Genomic DNA, 15,890 nt, shown 5'->3' with positions numbered 1-15,890 from the left:
TTTATGAACCATCTAAATAGCGCAGGTTGTCCGCCCTAAGCTGCCAGTGATAAGCAGCATCGAGTGCTTCTCTGAGGCCAGTTAACCACCTTGAAAAGTCCACAGCACAGAATGAAGCGGACGTCTGAGTTGAAGCTTGAAAGCGTAGCCTTTGTGTCCGAAGAGCGTCCTGCGCCTTTATAAGCATGAATAAAATGGAATTATAGGATAAAATGGTATAATAGGAGAGGAAGACAGAAACTCAAGATGAACAAATGGTATTGTGTTGACAAGGGCAAACAACCTAAAGTGCCACGAACGATCCTAATGAAAACATTCCTCAGCCTGCAGGGAAACATTGAGCATTCAAGAGCAAACGGTTGTTCGACAGACTCGTATCCAATAAACACATATCCAAGGAAGTAAAAACAAAAACAAGGTCCTTATCAACGCTGTCAATCAAAAATGTATTAATTAAAATCTCTTGGAGTCCAAATCCAAGTCATGTCTATCGGGGGACTTCAGAGGATAGAGCTAAGTGACTGATGGGCATAAATTCCTACCGGGTAGAGACGGTGTGTGTGTGTGTGTGTGTGTGTGAACTTCTAAAATGACAACAGCATCGAGAGAAACTTTTTCCACAATTCCTCCCTCTCTTCGCAAAGCCCTCAGATCGATCCCGAAAGCTCAGAGGATCCAAACATCAACCGCACCTCTCTGAAGAAGATTAGCAGAAGAAGAGCTCAACTCATTCCACCAATCACACGGGCCTGAGACCGCTCTCTCCAGCTCTCCCCCGGCCCCGCCCGACCGCGGGAAACTCTCCCCGGCTGCCAAGATCGCCAGACGCGAGCTCTAGAAATATAAAACAGTTAACCAGACATAAAGCCGGCATTGTTTTGAAAACTGAAAGTATTTGTCTTCATGGAGGAGGGGGCGGCGGGCGGGCGGGGTTGTGAAGAAGAAAAAAAGAAGGAGCATCTTATAAATATTTCATCATCTGATCTCGTGGGAGACGCGGTTTTTCGGCTGCATTTCACCGAACAACAAACAGAATCGGCTAATTCATTCCAAAGGCGGCCGCAGCCCAAACAAAGAACGACAACAACGAGGAGCCACTCTGCCAAGCCCCCTTGAAAGAATACAACTCCCAGAGTTCTCGTTAGACATGGCTCATGAATGCTGCATGGGCTCTCTTAGCTGTGTTTATGCTGACCTGGTTTCACTCCTTGTACTGATGAAGACGACGGTGAGGAGCTCCGACATGCGTCGCTACAACATCCTTACCGTCAGGTGCCTAATGTCACTTAACACCCGTTGGGATGAGTGTTGGGAGTCTCCTGACCTGAGAGAGGAGGGGTGTAAAGTGGTATTCATCTGTGGTCTGTCTACTCTATCCACTCTGTCACTCTGGCCAACAGGGACCTTCCAGAGCTGACAGAGTATCTGGTCTGGAAGAGAGAGAGAGAGAGAGAGAGGAGGGGGGGGGGGGAGAGAGAGAGAGAGAGAGGGGGGGGGGGGGGAGAGAGAGAGATAGAGGGGGGGGGGGGGAGAGAGATAGAGAGAGAGAGAGGGAGAGAGAGAGAGAGAGAGGGGGGGGGAGAGAGAGAGAGAGAGGGAGAGAGAGAGAGGGGGGAGAGAGAGAGAGAGAGAGAGAGAGAGAGAGGGAGAGAGAGAGAGATGTAGGAGAGGGAGGGAGAGAGGTATCCTTAATTGGGAGGATAGAGAGAGGTCAGGTGATTTGTTCTGAATACCCGGGGAGCAGAGAGGGTTTGGGGGCTCACGCGAGCCGGTTTAGGGACGCGTCGCAACGCTGGCCCACCGCAAACCACGGCGCCTTCGGTTTCAACCCCAAATCAAAGGCTGAGGTCTGGATGTCTCACGGCGGATCCTCGTCCCAGGCGGCTTCAGAACCGCCAGGCTCACACGCTGTCCTATCAAATTTTTATCGCTGGCGGAGAGGAGATGAAGACTGGCTTTTAAATGTTTTATACTCTGCTTAAACCACTCTAGCGTACGGTGCTGTGACAACAGAGAGGAACGGGGTGCTGTACGAGCATCGAGCGGTTTATACAGATGCTCTGGATTCTGACGGATTCACCAACCTCCTCCCAATCGCTCTGCCATGCCTTTCAGTTACTTACTTACTGAAAAGTGACACACACAAACGAACACAAGCTTCCAGCTCAGGAGGGTAAATAAGACTCCCCACAAGAATAAAGAGAGAGCGAGTGAGAGGGAGAGAGAGAGGGGAAAGAGAGAGAGAGAGAAAGAGAGAGAGAAACAGACAAACGAGCCAGGGCGGGAGAGATCCCGGTGTGACGGAACGATCGGGCGCTCCTTCCTGCTCTCTCCTTGAAAGAAGGCGTTCCCTTCTCTGACGTTACTAACGCCTGTTTAACTCCTGTTCTAGGTCACTATGAGATAAACACGTGTTATTGAGCTTGGCCAAACCCCAGCCATTAGACTGTGGCGGTCTCCCATTCATGATGTGCACTCACAGGCCCCAACCCTGTGATTAATTATTTTACGGGGCAGTGATTGCCAAAGCTGCCCCCCCCCCAGGGGGGAGACAGGCCAGGGGGGCGGGGGGGGCGGTTCTAACAGGCAGGACTGTCCCACTATGAGGTCTTACATTCCAATACTGTACCGGGGAGGGAGGACAAATGGAACACTCAAGCATGTGACGCGATAATAGAAACGTATCATCGGCAGAGACTGAACCCCTCGTCTGGTCTTTAACCCAGGTCACTGGGATTATTTGGTTCATCAAATCAAAATGGACTAGTGAACAGAAAATGCCAGCCACATTTAAATGCAACAAAATATTTCAAGGGGCTAATATCATAGCAGCTAACTGACTGTCTGTCTGTCTGTCTGATTGACTGTCTGTCTGTCTGACTGACTGACCTCAAAGCCATACCAACATCATGGTGTACAGTGGTATCTAATGCCCCTGCTGTCTTGGTGAGCGCCCCCTGTTGGTGACAGGCAGGCAGGCGGACAGACGGAGCAGACAGGGCCCGGCCCGACCCAGACAGAGTGCTTTACTGTGTGTGTCAGAGCCGCCGCCGCTCCCCTGTGACCCCCCCCCCACTCCCCCCCCACCCTCCCGACGTCAGCGCTCATCTCCTACATTTCCATCTGCCCAAAAATAGACCCCATTTACTCACATAACAGCCATCCCTCCTCCTACCTTCCCTTCACACAACGTTTCTCCCCCGGAGCAGACAGGTCCCAGAAGAAGCACTCTCACACACACACACACACACACACACACACACACACACACACACACTCCTTCTCTCTGTCCCTCTCGCTCTCTCGTTTTCTCTCACTCACTCACTCACTCACTCTCTCTTTCTCCCTCACACTCACTCACTCTCCTCCATCCCCCCCCTCTCCTTCCCTCCCCCCCTCCCTCTCCCCCTCACAAGCCAGAGCTTTGTGGGAGGCTTTTTCCGGGAACGTCCGGAAAGTTCCATTATCCACGGTGGTTTCGTTCGGCGCTAGCGACAGGGCCCGGCCCCTGCGGAGAGGGTGGGGACGGACAGGGCGGCTCGCGGCCCAGCGGGGGGGGGGGGGGGGGGGGGGGGGGGCAGGAGGAGCGCACAGCAGAACCGACCAACCCCCCCCCCTCTCAGAGAGACGAACACAACCATGAAGCCACGGCCGGGAGTCCCGGGCTCCACCAGCAGGGGGCAGGACGCTGTAAAACATCCGAGCGTCGGTTCACCCGAAGCTGGTGACAGAAAACAAAGAGGACGATCTAATTTCCTCCCTATCGCCCGCGCGCCCCGGGGATAAAGAAGGACCCTGACCAGCAGGGACTGACCATTCATCTCTGTGTTGGTTGACATCCACACAGGACAGGAGAGAAGGCAACGTGACACAGCTGGACAGACAAGAGGGAAACAGGGTCAACACAGATGTGGTGACGACATGTGACAACGCGTGACCTTCACCGGTCCCACACACTACACCACGACTGTGTGACAGAGAGAGACAAAACGAAGAAGAGACGGCAGGTAGAGAGACTAAAACGTGAGCTGCAGTTGAGCAGTGAGAACGTGGGGGACGACCAGCAGGCTACTTGTGCAGCGTGTGTGTGTGTGTGTGTGTGTGTGTGTGTGTGTGTGTGTGACGGATCGCCACGGTAACTCACGGAGTTGGACGGCATGCCCAGGTTGGTCTCGATGTAGGTCTCGGTCTTGGGCTCCACGGCAAGCTCCGCCTCCAGGATCTTCTCCACGGGCATGTCCTCGTTGACGCTGCTGGTGGACTCCACCTCGCTCTCGCTGCGCTCCTTGGCTCGCTGGCGCTCCTCCTGAACGGCTGCGTGTAACAAAACTAGTTCCGGTCACTACTGCTGCTCACGCGGTGTCAGGTGTGTGTGTGTGTGCGCGCGTGTGTGCGCTCGTTTCAGTCGGCGCGGGCTGGTAGGTGAGTGCGTGAGTGTGTGTGTGGGTGTGTGTGCGCATGCTCAGTGACAATCAACACAGTAAAAAGGGTCAAAACAACGTTAGCACCGGGCATAAAAACATCAAGTAGGTTCGCTATGCACAGCACATAAAGATGAAAGCATTCAATGATCCCACTCCACAGAGGCATGCATTTATGTAGAGTCAAATGAAAAACAGTGGGCTGCTTTCATGGACGTCCTGGATGGACACATAAATAATGTATGGGCTGTCACTCCTCGTTTACGTCCCGGCCTGTTTGCCAGATATTCTGTGACGGAATGGCTTTGAAAGACTCGATGATGATCAATGGAGACTTTGTTTAATGTCCTTTTTTTTCCCTGTTGGGTAAATAGCACCGTGGAAGACTCTGCTTCAAGCGGGGCCTTGTTGGTTCTGCCGTCTGATTGGCTTGGCGGGGAAGACACAGGAAGTGGTTTGTGTGCTGAGTAGACATGGAGGCTCGCGGTCGCCCGGGCAATAGTAACCGCACCTCCGCCGTCAGAAGTTGTGTGCGTTCCTGTGTGTGTGTGTTTGTGTGTGTGTGTTGGTGTGTGCAATGTGCACGCATTTATTGGCACACATGTGTTCCTGTGTGTGTGTCCACACTGCGAGTAAGCATGTTTGTGTGTGTGTGTGTGTGTGTGTGTGTGTGCTTGCTTCCATACGAGACTGTGAGATGAGCGCTTGCTAAACGCTGTCTTTGATTTTTTTCCCTCCCAAAACTCCCTTCCTCTGGGCAGCAGAAGAACCCAAACACTCCAACAGGAACACATGGAAACAGACGTTCTACGTTCTCCTCTCCCTCCTGCTCCCCGAATGAACGGCGGGGCCGGGGAGGGCGTGGCGGGGTTCTGGGAAGGGGAGAGGCTAGCGCGGGGAGGGGTGGGGAGAGAGAGAGAGAGGGAGAGAGAGAGAGAGGGAGACGGAGAGAGGGAGACGGAGAGAGGGAGACGGAGAGAGCGAGAGAGAGCGAGAGAGAGAGAGGGAGAGAGAGAGCGAGAGAGAGAGGGAGACGGAGAGAGAGAGAGGGGGAGAGGGGGGCCCCACTTTAGAGTCGCTGCTGTCTGGCGGTGGAGGTCAGCCCAAGGGCAGAATGCTTGCGCTGGAGTCAGGCAGAGGTGAGGGGGGCTGAAATCATGTTAGCTTTATTTCCCTCCTCCCTCCACTGGGAGAGCATAAATTCATTTAATCCTGTTTTTCTGCGGATTCACTCGGCCTTTTTGGGCTACCGCTGCCTGCTCGTTCACCGGCCCCCCAGGCTACCGGGGGGCTTACGCTGAGCAGAGGGAGCGAGGTGAAGCGCAGTAAAAGATAATATCCTTGAACGGGGGCTGAGCCCAGTGATGGGGGGTGGTTGGGGGGGTAGAGGGGGCGGGGCATGTTGAGGTCAAGACAAATCGACCCAGGAAAGCGAAGGCCTCTGAACGTACGTATCGATCCAAAACTCTGGATTTCCCTCCCTCTCTTCTCTGCGTTTGTTTTTCGTTCTGGGTCCAGCTGAAACACGTACAATCTCTCTCTCTCTCTCTCTCTCTCTCCCTCCCTCCCTCCCTCCCTCCCTCCGACACATCTGCACACCTGGTATGTAGTATATCCAGCTGCCCTTTTTAAGCTCTTCCTGGGTCAATCCCGGGTCCATGTTGACCTACTACTGTACCCTACAGCATGTGAGGACTGAGGATTGTGGAGAGGAAACCAGCAATCAATCCAGATCAATAAATACAGGTCTGCCACAGCTGTGGGGGGCCTGTGTCACCCACCAGTGACAGTTCGGGGGGGTAGGGGGGGGGGGCAAGAGTGTTAATGTCCTCTTCTCTTATGGAGCTAAAACTCTAGAGCTACTCTTCCTCCCTCCTCACCTCTACCCCCTCTCTACATTCAGTGTTGGGGATGCAGCCATTAGCATCTAAGTCCATTTCCCAACACATTCACCAGCCATAGCTTCCTGGCAGGAGTGATTACTTGCGGAGCACAAAAGGGCTACTTGACTGTTTACAGGCTGGCGGCGTGACTCATTGATTTGAGCGCTGAGGCCCAGTCCAGCACCTGTGAAAACCCTTCAGTGAACAAGGCTGAAGTGGAGGTCTGAGGCAAAAACAGTTATCAGCAGGTCTGAGTACCGTTACTACACAGCCGTGTCCAAATGATTACGAGGGGAAATGTGTGCGCGTGTGCTTGTTTGTGTGTGTGTGTGTGTGAGTCTGTGTGTGTTTGTGGACGAGTGTGTGTGTGTGTATGTTTAGGCACGAGTCTGTGTGTTTGTGTGTGTGTGTGAGTCTGTGTGTTTGTGGCGGAGTCTGCGTGTGTGTGTGTGTGTTTAGGCACGAGTCTGTGTGTTTGTGTGTGTGTGTGAGTCCGTGTGTGTTTGTGGCCGAGTCTGCGTGTGTGTGTGTGTGTTTAGGCACGAGTCTGTGTGTTTGTGTGTGTGTGTGAGTCTGTGGGTGTTTTTCCCGAGTCTGTGTGTGTGTGTGTGTTAATGCACAAGTCTGTGTGTGTGCGCACGTGAGTCCGTGTGTGTGTGGGCGAGTCCGTGTGTGTGTGTCTGTGTGTGTGTGTCTTTGAATGTGTGTGTGTGTGTGTGTGTGTGCGCGTGCAATTGTGTGTGTGTGTGTGTGTGTGTCTGTGAATGTGTGTGTGTGCGAGTCTGTGTGTGTGTGTGTGTGTGTGTGTGTGTGTGTGTGTGTGTGTGTGCAGGCCAGGGGGATAGTAAACGGGCTTTGGTCCTCAACGGCATGCGCTGTACCTTCTCTCTTCATGCCCATGGCCAGACACTTCTGGTAGCGGCAGTACTGGCAGCGGTTCCTCTGGCGCTTGTCGATCAGACAGTCCTTGTTGTCGCGGCAGGTGTAGGTCAGGTCTTTACGCACCGTCCTCTTGAAGAAACCCTTACATCCTTCACAGCTGTACACACCGTAGTGTTTACCTGAGGACGCATCACACACAGAGGCGTTGGGTAATGTCATTTAATGTCATTTATTGCTCTATAAATGTTCTTAGCCGTTGGACAAACATACTCTAGGAGCTTACTCGATTGTCTCGTTGAGAGGGGTCAGGGAATTTTTACAGCTCACTTTTCTGGCCCCCGGGTGATACTGTTTTTTTTGCTTCCCTCTGGAATATGTAGGGGTGGGATGTATGCCCACCTCCCTTGTTCTCTGTTAAGCGCATTGTGTTACCTCTGTGTATGAAATGCGCTATACAAATAAAGCTTTGATTGATTGATTGATTGATTGATTGATTGGGAGCTGGGAGGGGGAGTTGAGAGTCGAGTAGCTCCTCCCTATGCTAGCTAGTGACCTTGGGTATGATTACAGAACAGCGTTCAGTACCAGTGTTCTGAGTCTTTGGTCTATATCCAGTTTATGGAAACTTTCCAAGACACAACTTTTTGTGTGTGTGTGTAAAATATCAACATGAGTTCTTGAGTGGCCTGTATTAAAGTCTATGCATTCGGTTTCATTCTTTCTGCTTGATGTTTCTGGATGAGGCGAGAGGTTGTGGTTCTGACCCTACATAGAGGGGTCAGTGAACTACAGGGAAATGACTCGAAAACTAAATGAGACTACAGGACCCCCTCGAAAACGAGACGATGCATCTCAAGGGGTTTATGCTTACTTCCTGTTCACTGACCTAAGTAGGATATGAGCGAGTGTCAAAGTGGACCACAGATCCACTGTGTGTGTGTGCATGTGTGTGCATGTGTGTGTGCGTGTGTGTGTGCGTGCGAGCGTTCACCTGAAGAGCGGTCCCCGCAGATGGCGCAGATGTGCTTGGTGAGCGAGAGCGGCATGCTGGACGGCTGGGCGGGAACCTTCATCACGCCGTTGAGGCCGAGCGGCGGTTTGATGTCCTCCGAGCTGCTGACCGCGCTCATCGGCGAGTTCAGCTGAAACATCCGCACACACAAACGCACACACAGACGGGTCACAACGCCGCCCTCGCGCACGGCAACACGCCGTTACGACGCAACGCTTATCTTATCACGACAGGTTACTTAATACCGTTAACAGTTAGTCAGCCGTGCCGGGTTGATTACAGTAGAGTGTACTGAAAACACACTTGTTCACCCAGGCCAGGCAGCTAGATTGGTTGTTGTTGGTGTTGTTGTTGGTGTTTGTTGTTGTTGTTGTTGTCTCTTGTCTGTTTATTGCTCTGATGTAAAGAGACTTTGGGTTTCATGAAAGGCGCTATATAAATGAAAGTTATTATTATTATTATTATTACCAGAGCTTCTCATTACACTGTTGGTTTGATTAAGGGAAGATTTGCTAATGTATAAAGACGCTAGCCCTGAACTCTCTTCTCCTCCTCATCCTCCTCCACCTCCTCTTCCTCCTCCTCGCGCTCTCTTTACAGTTTGAAACCTGTCGCTGTTGCGTCCTGCGCCTCTACACCCCCTCTTTATTCATGCTCTCAGCGACCCCCCCCCGGCTGCCAAACGTCTACGCCAGCACAGCTCCCGTGTTTCCGGCGAGAGCGTGACTCCCGTGTTTCCGGCGCTACCGTGAGCCCGGGGTACGGCGCGAGCACGCTGTTTTTTTTACGGCAGGAGCGCGGCGGCGAGCGCCTGAAAAACTCCGGGGCTCGCTCTCTCCCCGCTCTGAAACTGAGCTTTGATGACGTTCGCCGGTGTGCAAACAACCTGTTTTTCCTATTCCATGGCGCCAGCGACTGATGGAGACTTATCAGTCTGACTATACGCCATCTCGAGAATTACTAGCAAGAGCAGGTGTGAAAAGACCCTTCTCTTTGTGAAACGTTCTCCCAAATAGACTTAATTGCATGACGAGGAAGCTAGACCTACACCTTTCAAGTAGCTCTGAATGGCTACTGCGTCAGCATCGTGTCGAAATGGCCCTGGAACAAAAACACTTCAGATTGTGTGGCTGTTGCCGATGGAAGGAGACTCGCTCGACTGCGGAGCCAGAGGCATCATGGGAAGGCAGAGTGAAACCTGGCTCACATGGCCCGACATGTGTTTTCACATGTGCAGTATGGCGAAGAGACACTGTGTCTGATACAGCATATGCTACATACATCGCTCCAAATATAGCATCGGCCACTAGAGGCTGAGTTTGTACAAACTTGGAGAGGGAGATTAGAGAACTATGTTTTTGTATACAGGACATCATGATGAAACTAACGTGATAGTTAGGCGTTCTTCAGCTGTGTTTACATAGCTGTGTCAGAGAGCATTATGTGTGCATTGTACAAGTGTATACAGTACATATATACACAGAGACAAACATATCCCCTTACTTTAGGACATATGGAATCCTAACAGCTCAAGGCCACACATGCAAACAAAGTCACCCCACCCACTCAACACATGCACACATGGACCATACCTTACACACAACCATACGACCGCACACACATACAGGCACACACACACACACTGACACACACACAGACAGACACACACACATACACACACACAGACACGCACACACACGCACAGACACGCACACACACACATACACACACGCACACACAGACACACACACAGACACTGACACACACACACAACTGTTCTATTGTTAGTGCAAGTGTAACACCATCTCCTTGGCAGTAAATCAGATCCATTTTCAAAGTCTCTATACATTAGAAGCCTGGTCCAGTACAAAGTCAACGCTTCAAACCTGCACATGATGGAGCACACTAAGCCCATTTCGAGTTCTGCCATAACAACAACTAGCTATGAACACACTACTTTGAGAACAATGAAACACCAACCCCACGTGTGTGTGTGCACACACTCACGCGAACAAACACGCCAAAGTGAACGGCACACGCGAACGCAAAACATGACTGCAGGGGCGGACGGAACCAGACATGCTGATCGACACACAGGTGCGGCGAGTTAAGCTCTTACCACTGTTTACCGTCTAAGTCAACTCTCTCTCCCCTCACGGCTCAGAGCTAGCAGTCTCGCTCAGAGCTAGCGGTCTCTCCCGGCTGGGATTGTCTCTCTGAAACTCACTGTCTGCCTGGCAGAAGAAAAAAAACACTCTTCCTCTCCAAAGCTATTTTCAGTGAACCTGCAACTTAATCTGAGGACAGTGACTCCCCACACTGGGAAGGGGGCTGTGGTGTGTGTGTGTGTGTGTGTGTGTGTGTGTGTGTGTGTGTGTGTGTGTGTGTGTGATGGGGGAGGTCTCTCTTTCTCTCCTGCCCAGTGTAGGGATGGCAGGGGGATTAAAAAGGCTCAGTCTTGGGCCTGGAAATAGAACCCCCCCCCCCCTAACACACACACACACACACCTGCCCCCATACCATGCACACACCTCTCCACATATACATGTACCCTCAGTGGGGGTGGGGGGATTGGGGAGGGGGGTGGCAAGGTGCGCGTGTGTGGAGCGGTCCTTGGGGGGAAATCCTATGATCACTTTCCAAGCTATGAGCTTGAGAAAGGGCTGGCATGGCTCTAAAGATAGGGCTCCTAGAGATGGCTGAGAAACAGGAATGGAGAAAGAGAGTGTGTGTGTGTGGGAGAGAGAGAGAGAGAGAGAGAGAGTGAGAGAGAGTGGTTAGCTTGTGTGTGTGTGTGTGTGTGTGTGAGAGAGAGAGAGAGAGAGAGAAATAGAGAGAAAGAGAGAGAAGAAAGAGAAGAGGAAGAGTGTGGCGGGGACAAAAAGTGGGTAGACTCAGCAGATCTGTATAAGAGACTCAGCAGGTCTGTATAAGAGACTCAGCAGGTCTGTATAAGAGAAGAGAGAACACTGTCTTCTTTTGGGAGGAAAGAACAGTCTCACATCATACAAAACCTTTCTATAGAGAGAGAGAGAGAGAGAGAGGGGGAGAGAGAGGGAGAGAGGGAGAGAGAGAGAGAAACAGACAGGGAGAGAGAGAAAGAGGGAGAGAGGGAGAGAGAGAGAGAGGGAGAGAGAGGGAGAGAGAGGGAGAGAGGGAGAGGGAGAGAGAGATAGAGGGAGAGAGAGTGAGAGAGAGAGAGAGAGAGAGAGGGAGAGAGAGAGAGAGGGAATTAGAAAGTCAGAGAGACGAAAGCGGACCTCAGAGTATGAACTGTGTTCACAGCAGAGCTGTGTGAGTTGGTAACATGAGTCCATAGTTCCTGGGAAATGTTCCAGCAGCCGACGGTATCTGTGTGTACAGCGCACACGTTACATAACGGGGCCGTTCGATTGGTCCGTCCGGCCCGGCCGGATCTTTACAGCGCCCCTGGGTGCCACATTCCGAACGCAGCTGATCTGCGCGAGCGCCCGTCTCCCTGCGCCCGTTCCGTGGGCGACACCTCCGTACGCGGCGACCGCGTGTCGGGTTTCCACGAACGCCAGTTCTCCCGCGAACGCTCGGCTTCTGCGGCATTCTGGGACAGGGCGGTTGAGTGGAGGTCGCCAACACAGTTTCAGATGAAACATAAGGAGGTAGTTTTTATAGTGCGTTTTTATTCCTTATAAAGGCCTGTCAAATATATCTCCTTGTTCTCCAGTCCTGATCCAAAAACCTTGGGATGAGACGGATGACGGGCTCCACAACGCTCTCTACCCCATTCTGGTAGACGTATTTCACTCGGCGGCCATATGTAAAATATTAGTATGCTATGACAACAGCGCCGGCGAGGAGGGAAGAAAGCTGTGCCCCCGGTGACTAGCAAAGCCAAGGGAAGAAAAAAGGGGAGACTTTCCAACAGCCCTGCTTAAGATAGGCTTAGCTGGTCTCACCCAGCCTGGGAGCACACTTCGCTTGTAAAGACACTTCAAAAGGAAACGTCAAATCCCCATCGCACCTCTCCGCAATGCAGCGCAGCACAACCCTCCACTGGAACATCAGTCCTCGCGAGTTCAAGGGCGCCTTTTTATTGAGCGGAGGTTGTGAGGTTTCACATGACTCTTTCAATAACATTGAGGTTGAGTTCTGTGTAGGTTTATAAAAAATTTTGGCGTAATGTTTACCCGTTTTAATGTCTATGATGTTTGTTGGGTAGCACTTTATATGAAATGGTAAATGGTAAATGGACTGCACTTATATAGCGCTTTTATCCAAAGTGCTTTACAGTGGCCTCTCATTCACACACACACATTCACACACCAACGGCGGCAGCTGCCATGCAAGGTGCCAGCCTGTTCATTGGGAGCAATTTGGGGTTCAGTGTCTCGCCCAAGGACACTTGGACATGTGGACAGGAGGAGGTGGGACGAACCGCCAGCCCTACGATGATTGGACGACCCGCTCTACCACTGAGCCACAGCCGGCCCTTAAGGTCCTTACAGGTAATAAGGTCCTTATAAGATGCGTATTAACATTAATATGTGTTAATAAGACATTTATAAGTCTTCATTCATGTGTTAATAATATAATTAAAAATATGTTTATTTTTAGATGATAATATATTTATAAGAAACGTATTAGTTAGTTAACAGTTCATAAACAGTTCATAAACTGCTTAAGAACGTTAATAAAAGCCATATTAGTTTCTTATACATACTTATGTACTTATTATGCACGTTACTATGCACTTTGCAGGTATGGGATCTTAAGTGAGGACAGTGTCTTATTCAGGTTAATAAGCCCTTATGCACTTTGACCGATTTCAACTCGTCTGTGTTGTTTATTTTATTGCACGGGGTGGATTTGAACCCAGGTCTCCCGCGGGACAAACACCGTTCTAACCAGTTAAGCCATCGTAAAGCTACTGTAGATATATTATATGGAGTGAATTTAGGTGGGTGAGTGTAAGGCAAGGCAAGGTAAGTTTATTTGTATAGCATATTTCAGCAACAAGGCAATTCAAAGTGCTTTACGTGAGACATTAAAAGCATCAAGACAAAGTGCAACACATAAAAGGTCATATAAAACGAAATGCAGGAAAAATAAAATACAGGAATAAAAGTTAATGTGTAGTGTATAATCCAGAGTGTAACCCAGTTGAATTGTATAAACTCACCCCATTATTATAAATAATTGTTATAATAACTGTTAATAAACATATTATAAGTACCGTATTACCTATTAACTAACACCTTAATATAAAGGGTTGCCTGTTTTTGTATTAATTTGGTATTGATGTATGATGTTTTTGTATTGCTTGGCAGCCAGGGCACCACTGAAAATGAGACTTGGTCTCAATGGGTTCCCCTGGAGGAATAAAGGTCAAATAAAAATAAATGAATAATAACACCTCCATTGTATGTGTTGGACATGAATCTTAATAGCTGTGTGTAAACCCATTGGTGGGAACAGAATGTTCTGTTAAATCCTCAATTTTTCCCCTTTGGAAAAATATTCCCAATGGAGTCCTCACTAAATTAATCATTTAAATGATTTAATGAATTTCAAGGTTAGAACGTCAGAACGTTAAAACTGCGCAGCTTTGTGGAAACGCAGGAGGCGGACGTTGAGAAAGACCTCCTGCTGAGAGAGACCGCAGGCCCAGAGGTGTGGAGAGAGATCTGTCCGACCTAACCGCCTGATCCCCGCCACGTCACCTTTGACCTCTCTGACCCAACCGCCTGATAACCTCCACGTCACCTTTGACCTCCAACACTGCGTGACACTTCCTGCTAAAAAAAAATTCCCCCTTATCTTGATTCTCTCTCCACGGGACAGGGGAACGACAGCAGCCAGAGAACACTTTCTACAGCGCCCTCCGTGGGGTGCAGGAGCCCCTATGGCTAATCTTGACAAGTATCAACAGATTGAGGGGGGAACAGATTGAGGTGTCGGGTTCCAGGGTTTCACAGGAGGAGGGCTAATGGACCTGCTCCCCTGAGACATTTAGGGAATGTTTGCTGTAAGTCACCCTTTGGGATCAATTACTGCGGTGTTAACAATCTAAAGGACACCTGTCTATACACACACACACACACACACACACACACACACACACACACCTGCACCCACACGTGCGTGAACATGTGCATGCACACACGCAACACACACACACACACACACACACACACACACACACACAACACACACACACCTAGACTACACTACCCGGTCAGTCGCCACAGGCCCAGACGGCAGAGCGGTCATCCATGTCAGCTGATTAGCGAGGGTGAAGGGGAAGGCCGAGGACGCAGCCGGACGCCCGCTAGCCCCGCTAGGCTACAACCAGCAGCACGCCGGGACCCGCCGGCAGCGCCGTACCCGTTCGCGCACCACCGACTCTGGGCAACAGATGGCTAGCCTGCCCCCGTCTTCTCCCGCCTGGATCATGACGCTAACGGTGTCGTTAGCGCTCAACCCCCCCGACGTAAGCATGCCTTCAGCCCCCCCCCACAAAAAAGGGAATTAGCCATGGCGAGTAGATCACAGATCCCCCCCCTCACCACCTAGGTCTGGGGCCTGGCATTCGGCGGGCGCTCATTCCTCGAGGAGAACCCTCCTCGCCCTCGCTGGACAGAACGTGGACTAAACGGCGCTCTCTCCGCGGCTCTGGAGCGCTCCGGTGTCAGGGGTCACGCCGCGCCCAATCGACTCCTCCGCCGCCAGCGGCTGCATTTTGACAGGAAATGTGTGTGTGTCAAAAGGTGATATTGAAGTCTATAGGCGGAGTGAAGCAGAGAGAGAGAGAGAGAGTTGACGTGTTTATGGTCGGGCATCGTGCAGCTATCAGATGTGTGTTGTTATAGCAAACATGTGCTCCTCCAGTGGGCGCGGCGCAGCCTGCTGATTGGACAGCTTTCACGACGCTGGAGTCACGCTCTGATTGGACAGCTTTCACGACGCCAGAGTCACGCTCTGATTGGACAGCTTTCACGACGCCGGAGTCACGCTCTGATTGGACAGCTTTCACGACGCCGGAGTCACGCTCTGATTGGACCGCTTTCACGACGCCAGAGTCACGCTCTGATTGGACAGCTTTCACGACGCCAGAGTCACGCTCTGATTGGACAGCTTTCACGACGCCAGAGTCACGCTCTGATTGGACAGCTTTCACGACACCAGAGTCACGCTCTGATTGGACAGCTTTCACGACGCCGGAGTCACACTCTGATTGGACAGCTTTCACGACGCCGGAGTCACACTCTGATTGGACAGCTTTCACGACGCCAGAGTGACACTCTTGTCACACCTCTCTCTCTCTCTCTATCTTTTCTCGTTCTCTCTCCAGTTCTCTCCCCTTCTTCCCAGCCCTTCTCAGTGCCCTTGTTAAATGATCTCTCTTTCTCTCTCTCTTTCTCTCTCTCTCTCTTTTTCTCTCAATGATCACACACATCCTATCCCCATGATGTCCACCAGCTGATCATCAAGTGATTCAGCAATGATAACCAACAACCAACCCCCTAGCAACATATCAGCAACCAACCACGAGCCGTACGACTTACAGTAGTCGTAACCAGCAGTAGCAGTAACATACTGTACTCACACAGATGAACAGCAGTAGCAGTAACATACTGTACTCACACAGATGTACAGCAGTAGCAGTAACATACTGTACTCACACAGATGAACAGCAGTAGCAGTAACATACTGTAC

General features: G+C 51.0%; 1 protein-coding gene across 3 annotated transcripts in view; it reads right to left on the bottom strand.

Annotated features, from left to right (window-relative positions):
• Nucleotides 1-15,890, bottom strand: part of rxraa (retinoid X receptor, alpha a) — a 98,617-nt gene that overhangs the window by 7,143 nt on the left and 75,584 nt on the right. For all 3 annotated transcript variants that reach the window (XM_084451899.1, XM_084451897.1, XM_084451898.1), the window contains exons 4-6: nt 8,178-8,328; nt 7,186-7,365; nt 4,145-4,314 (exon numbers count right to left, since the gene is read on the bottom strand). In XM_084451899.1, the coding sequence (XP_084308025.1) occupies nt 4,145-4,314; nt 7,186-7,365; nt 8,178-8,328 (501 nt within the window). The remainder of the gene's footprint in view (nt 1-4,144; nt 4,315-7,185; nt 7,366-8,177; nt 8,329-15,890) is intronic.

The sequence above is a fragment of the Borostomias antarcticus genome (assembly GCF_949987555.1).
Source record: "Borostomias antarcticus genome assembly, chromosome: 2".
In the NCBI taxonomy this organism is placed as follows: domain Eukaryota; kingdom Metazoa; phylum Chordata; class Actinopteri; order Stomiiformes; family Stomiidae; genus Borostomias; species Borostomias antarcticus.
Note: the sequence above shows the minus strand (reverse complement) of the source record. Positions and strands in the feature narration are given on the sequence as shown.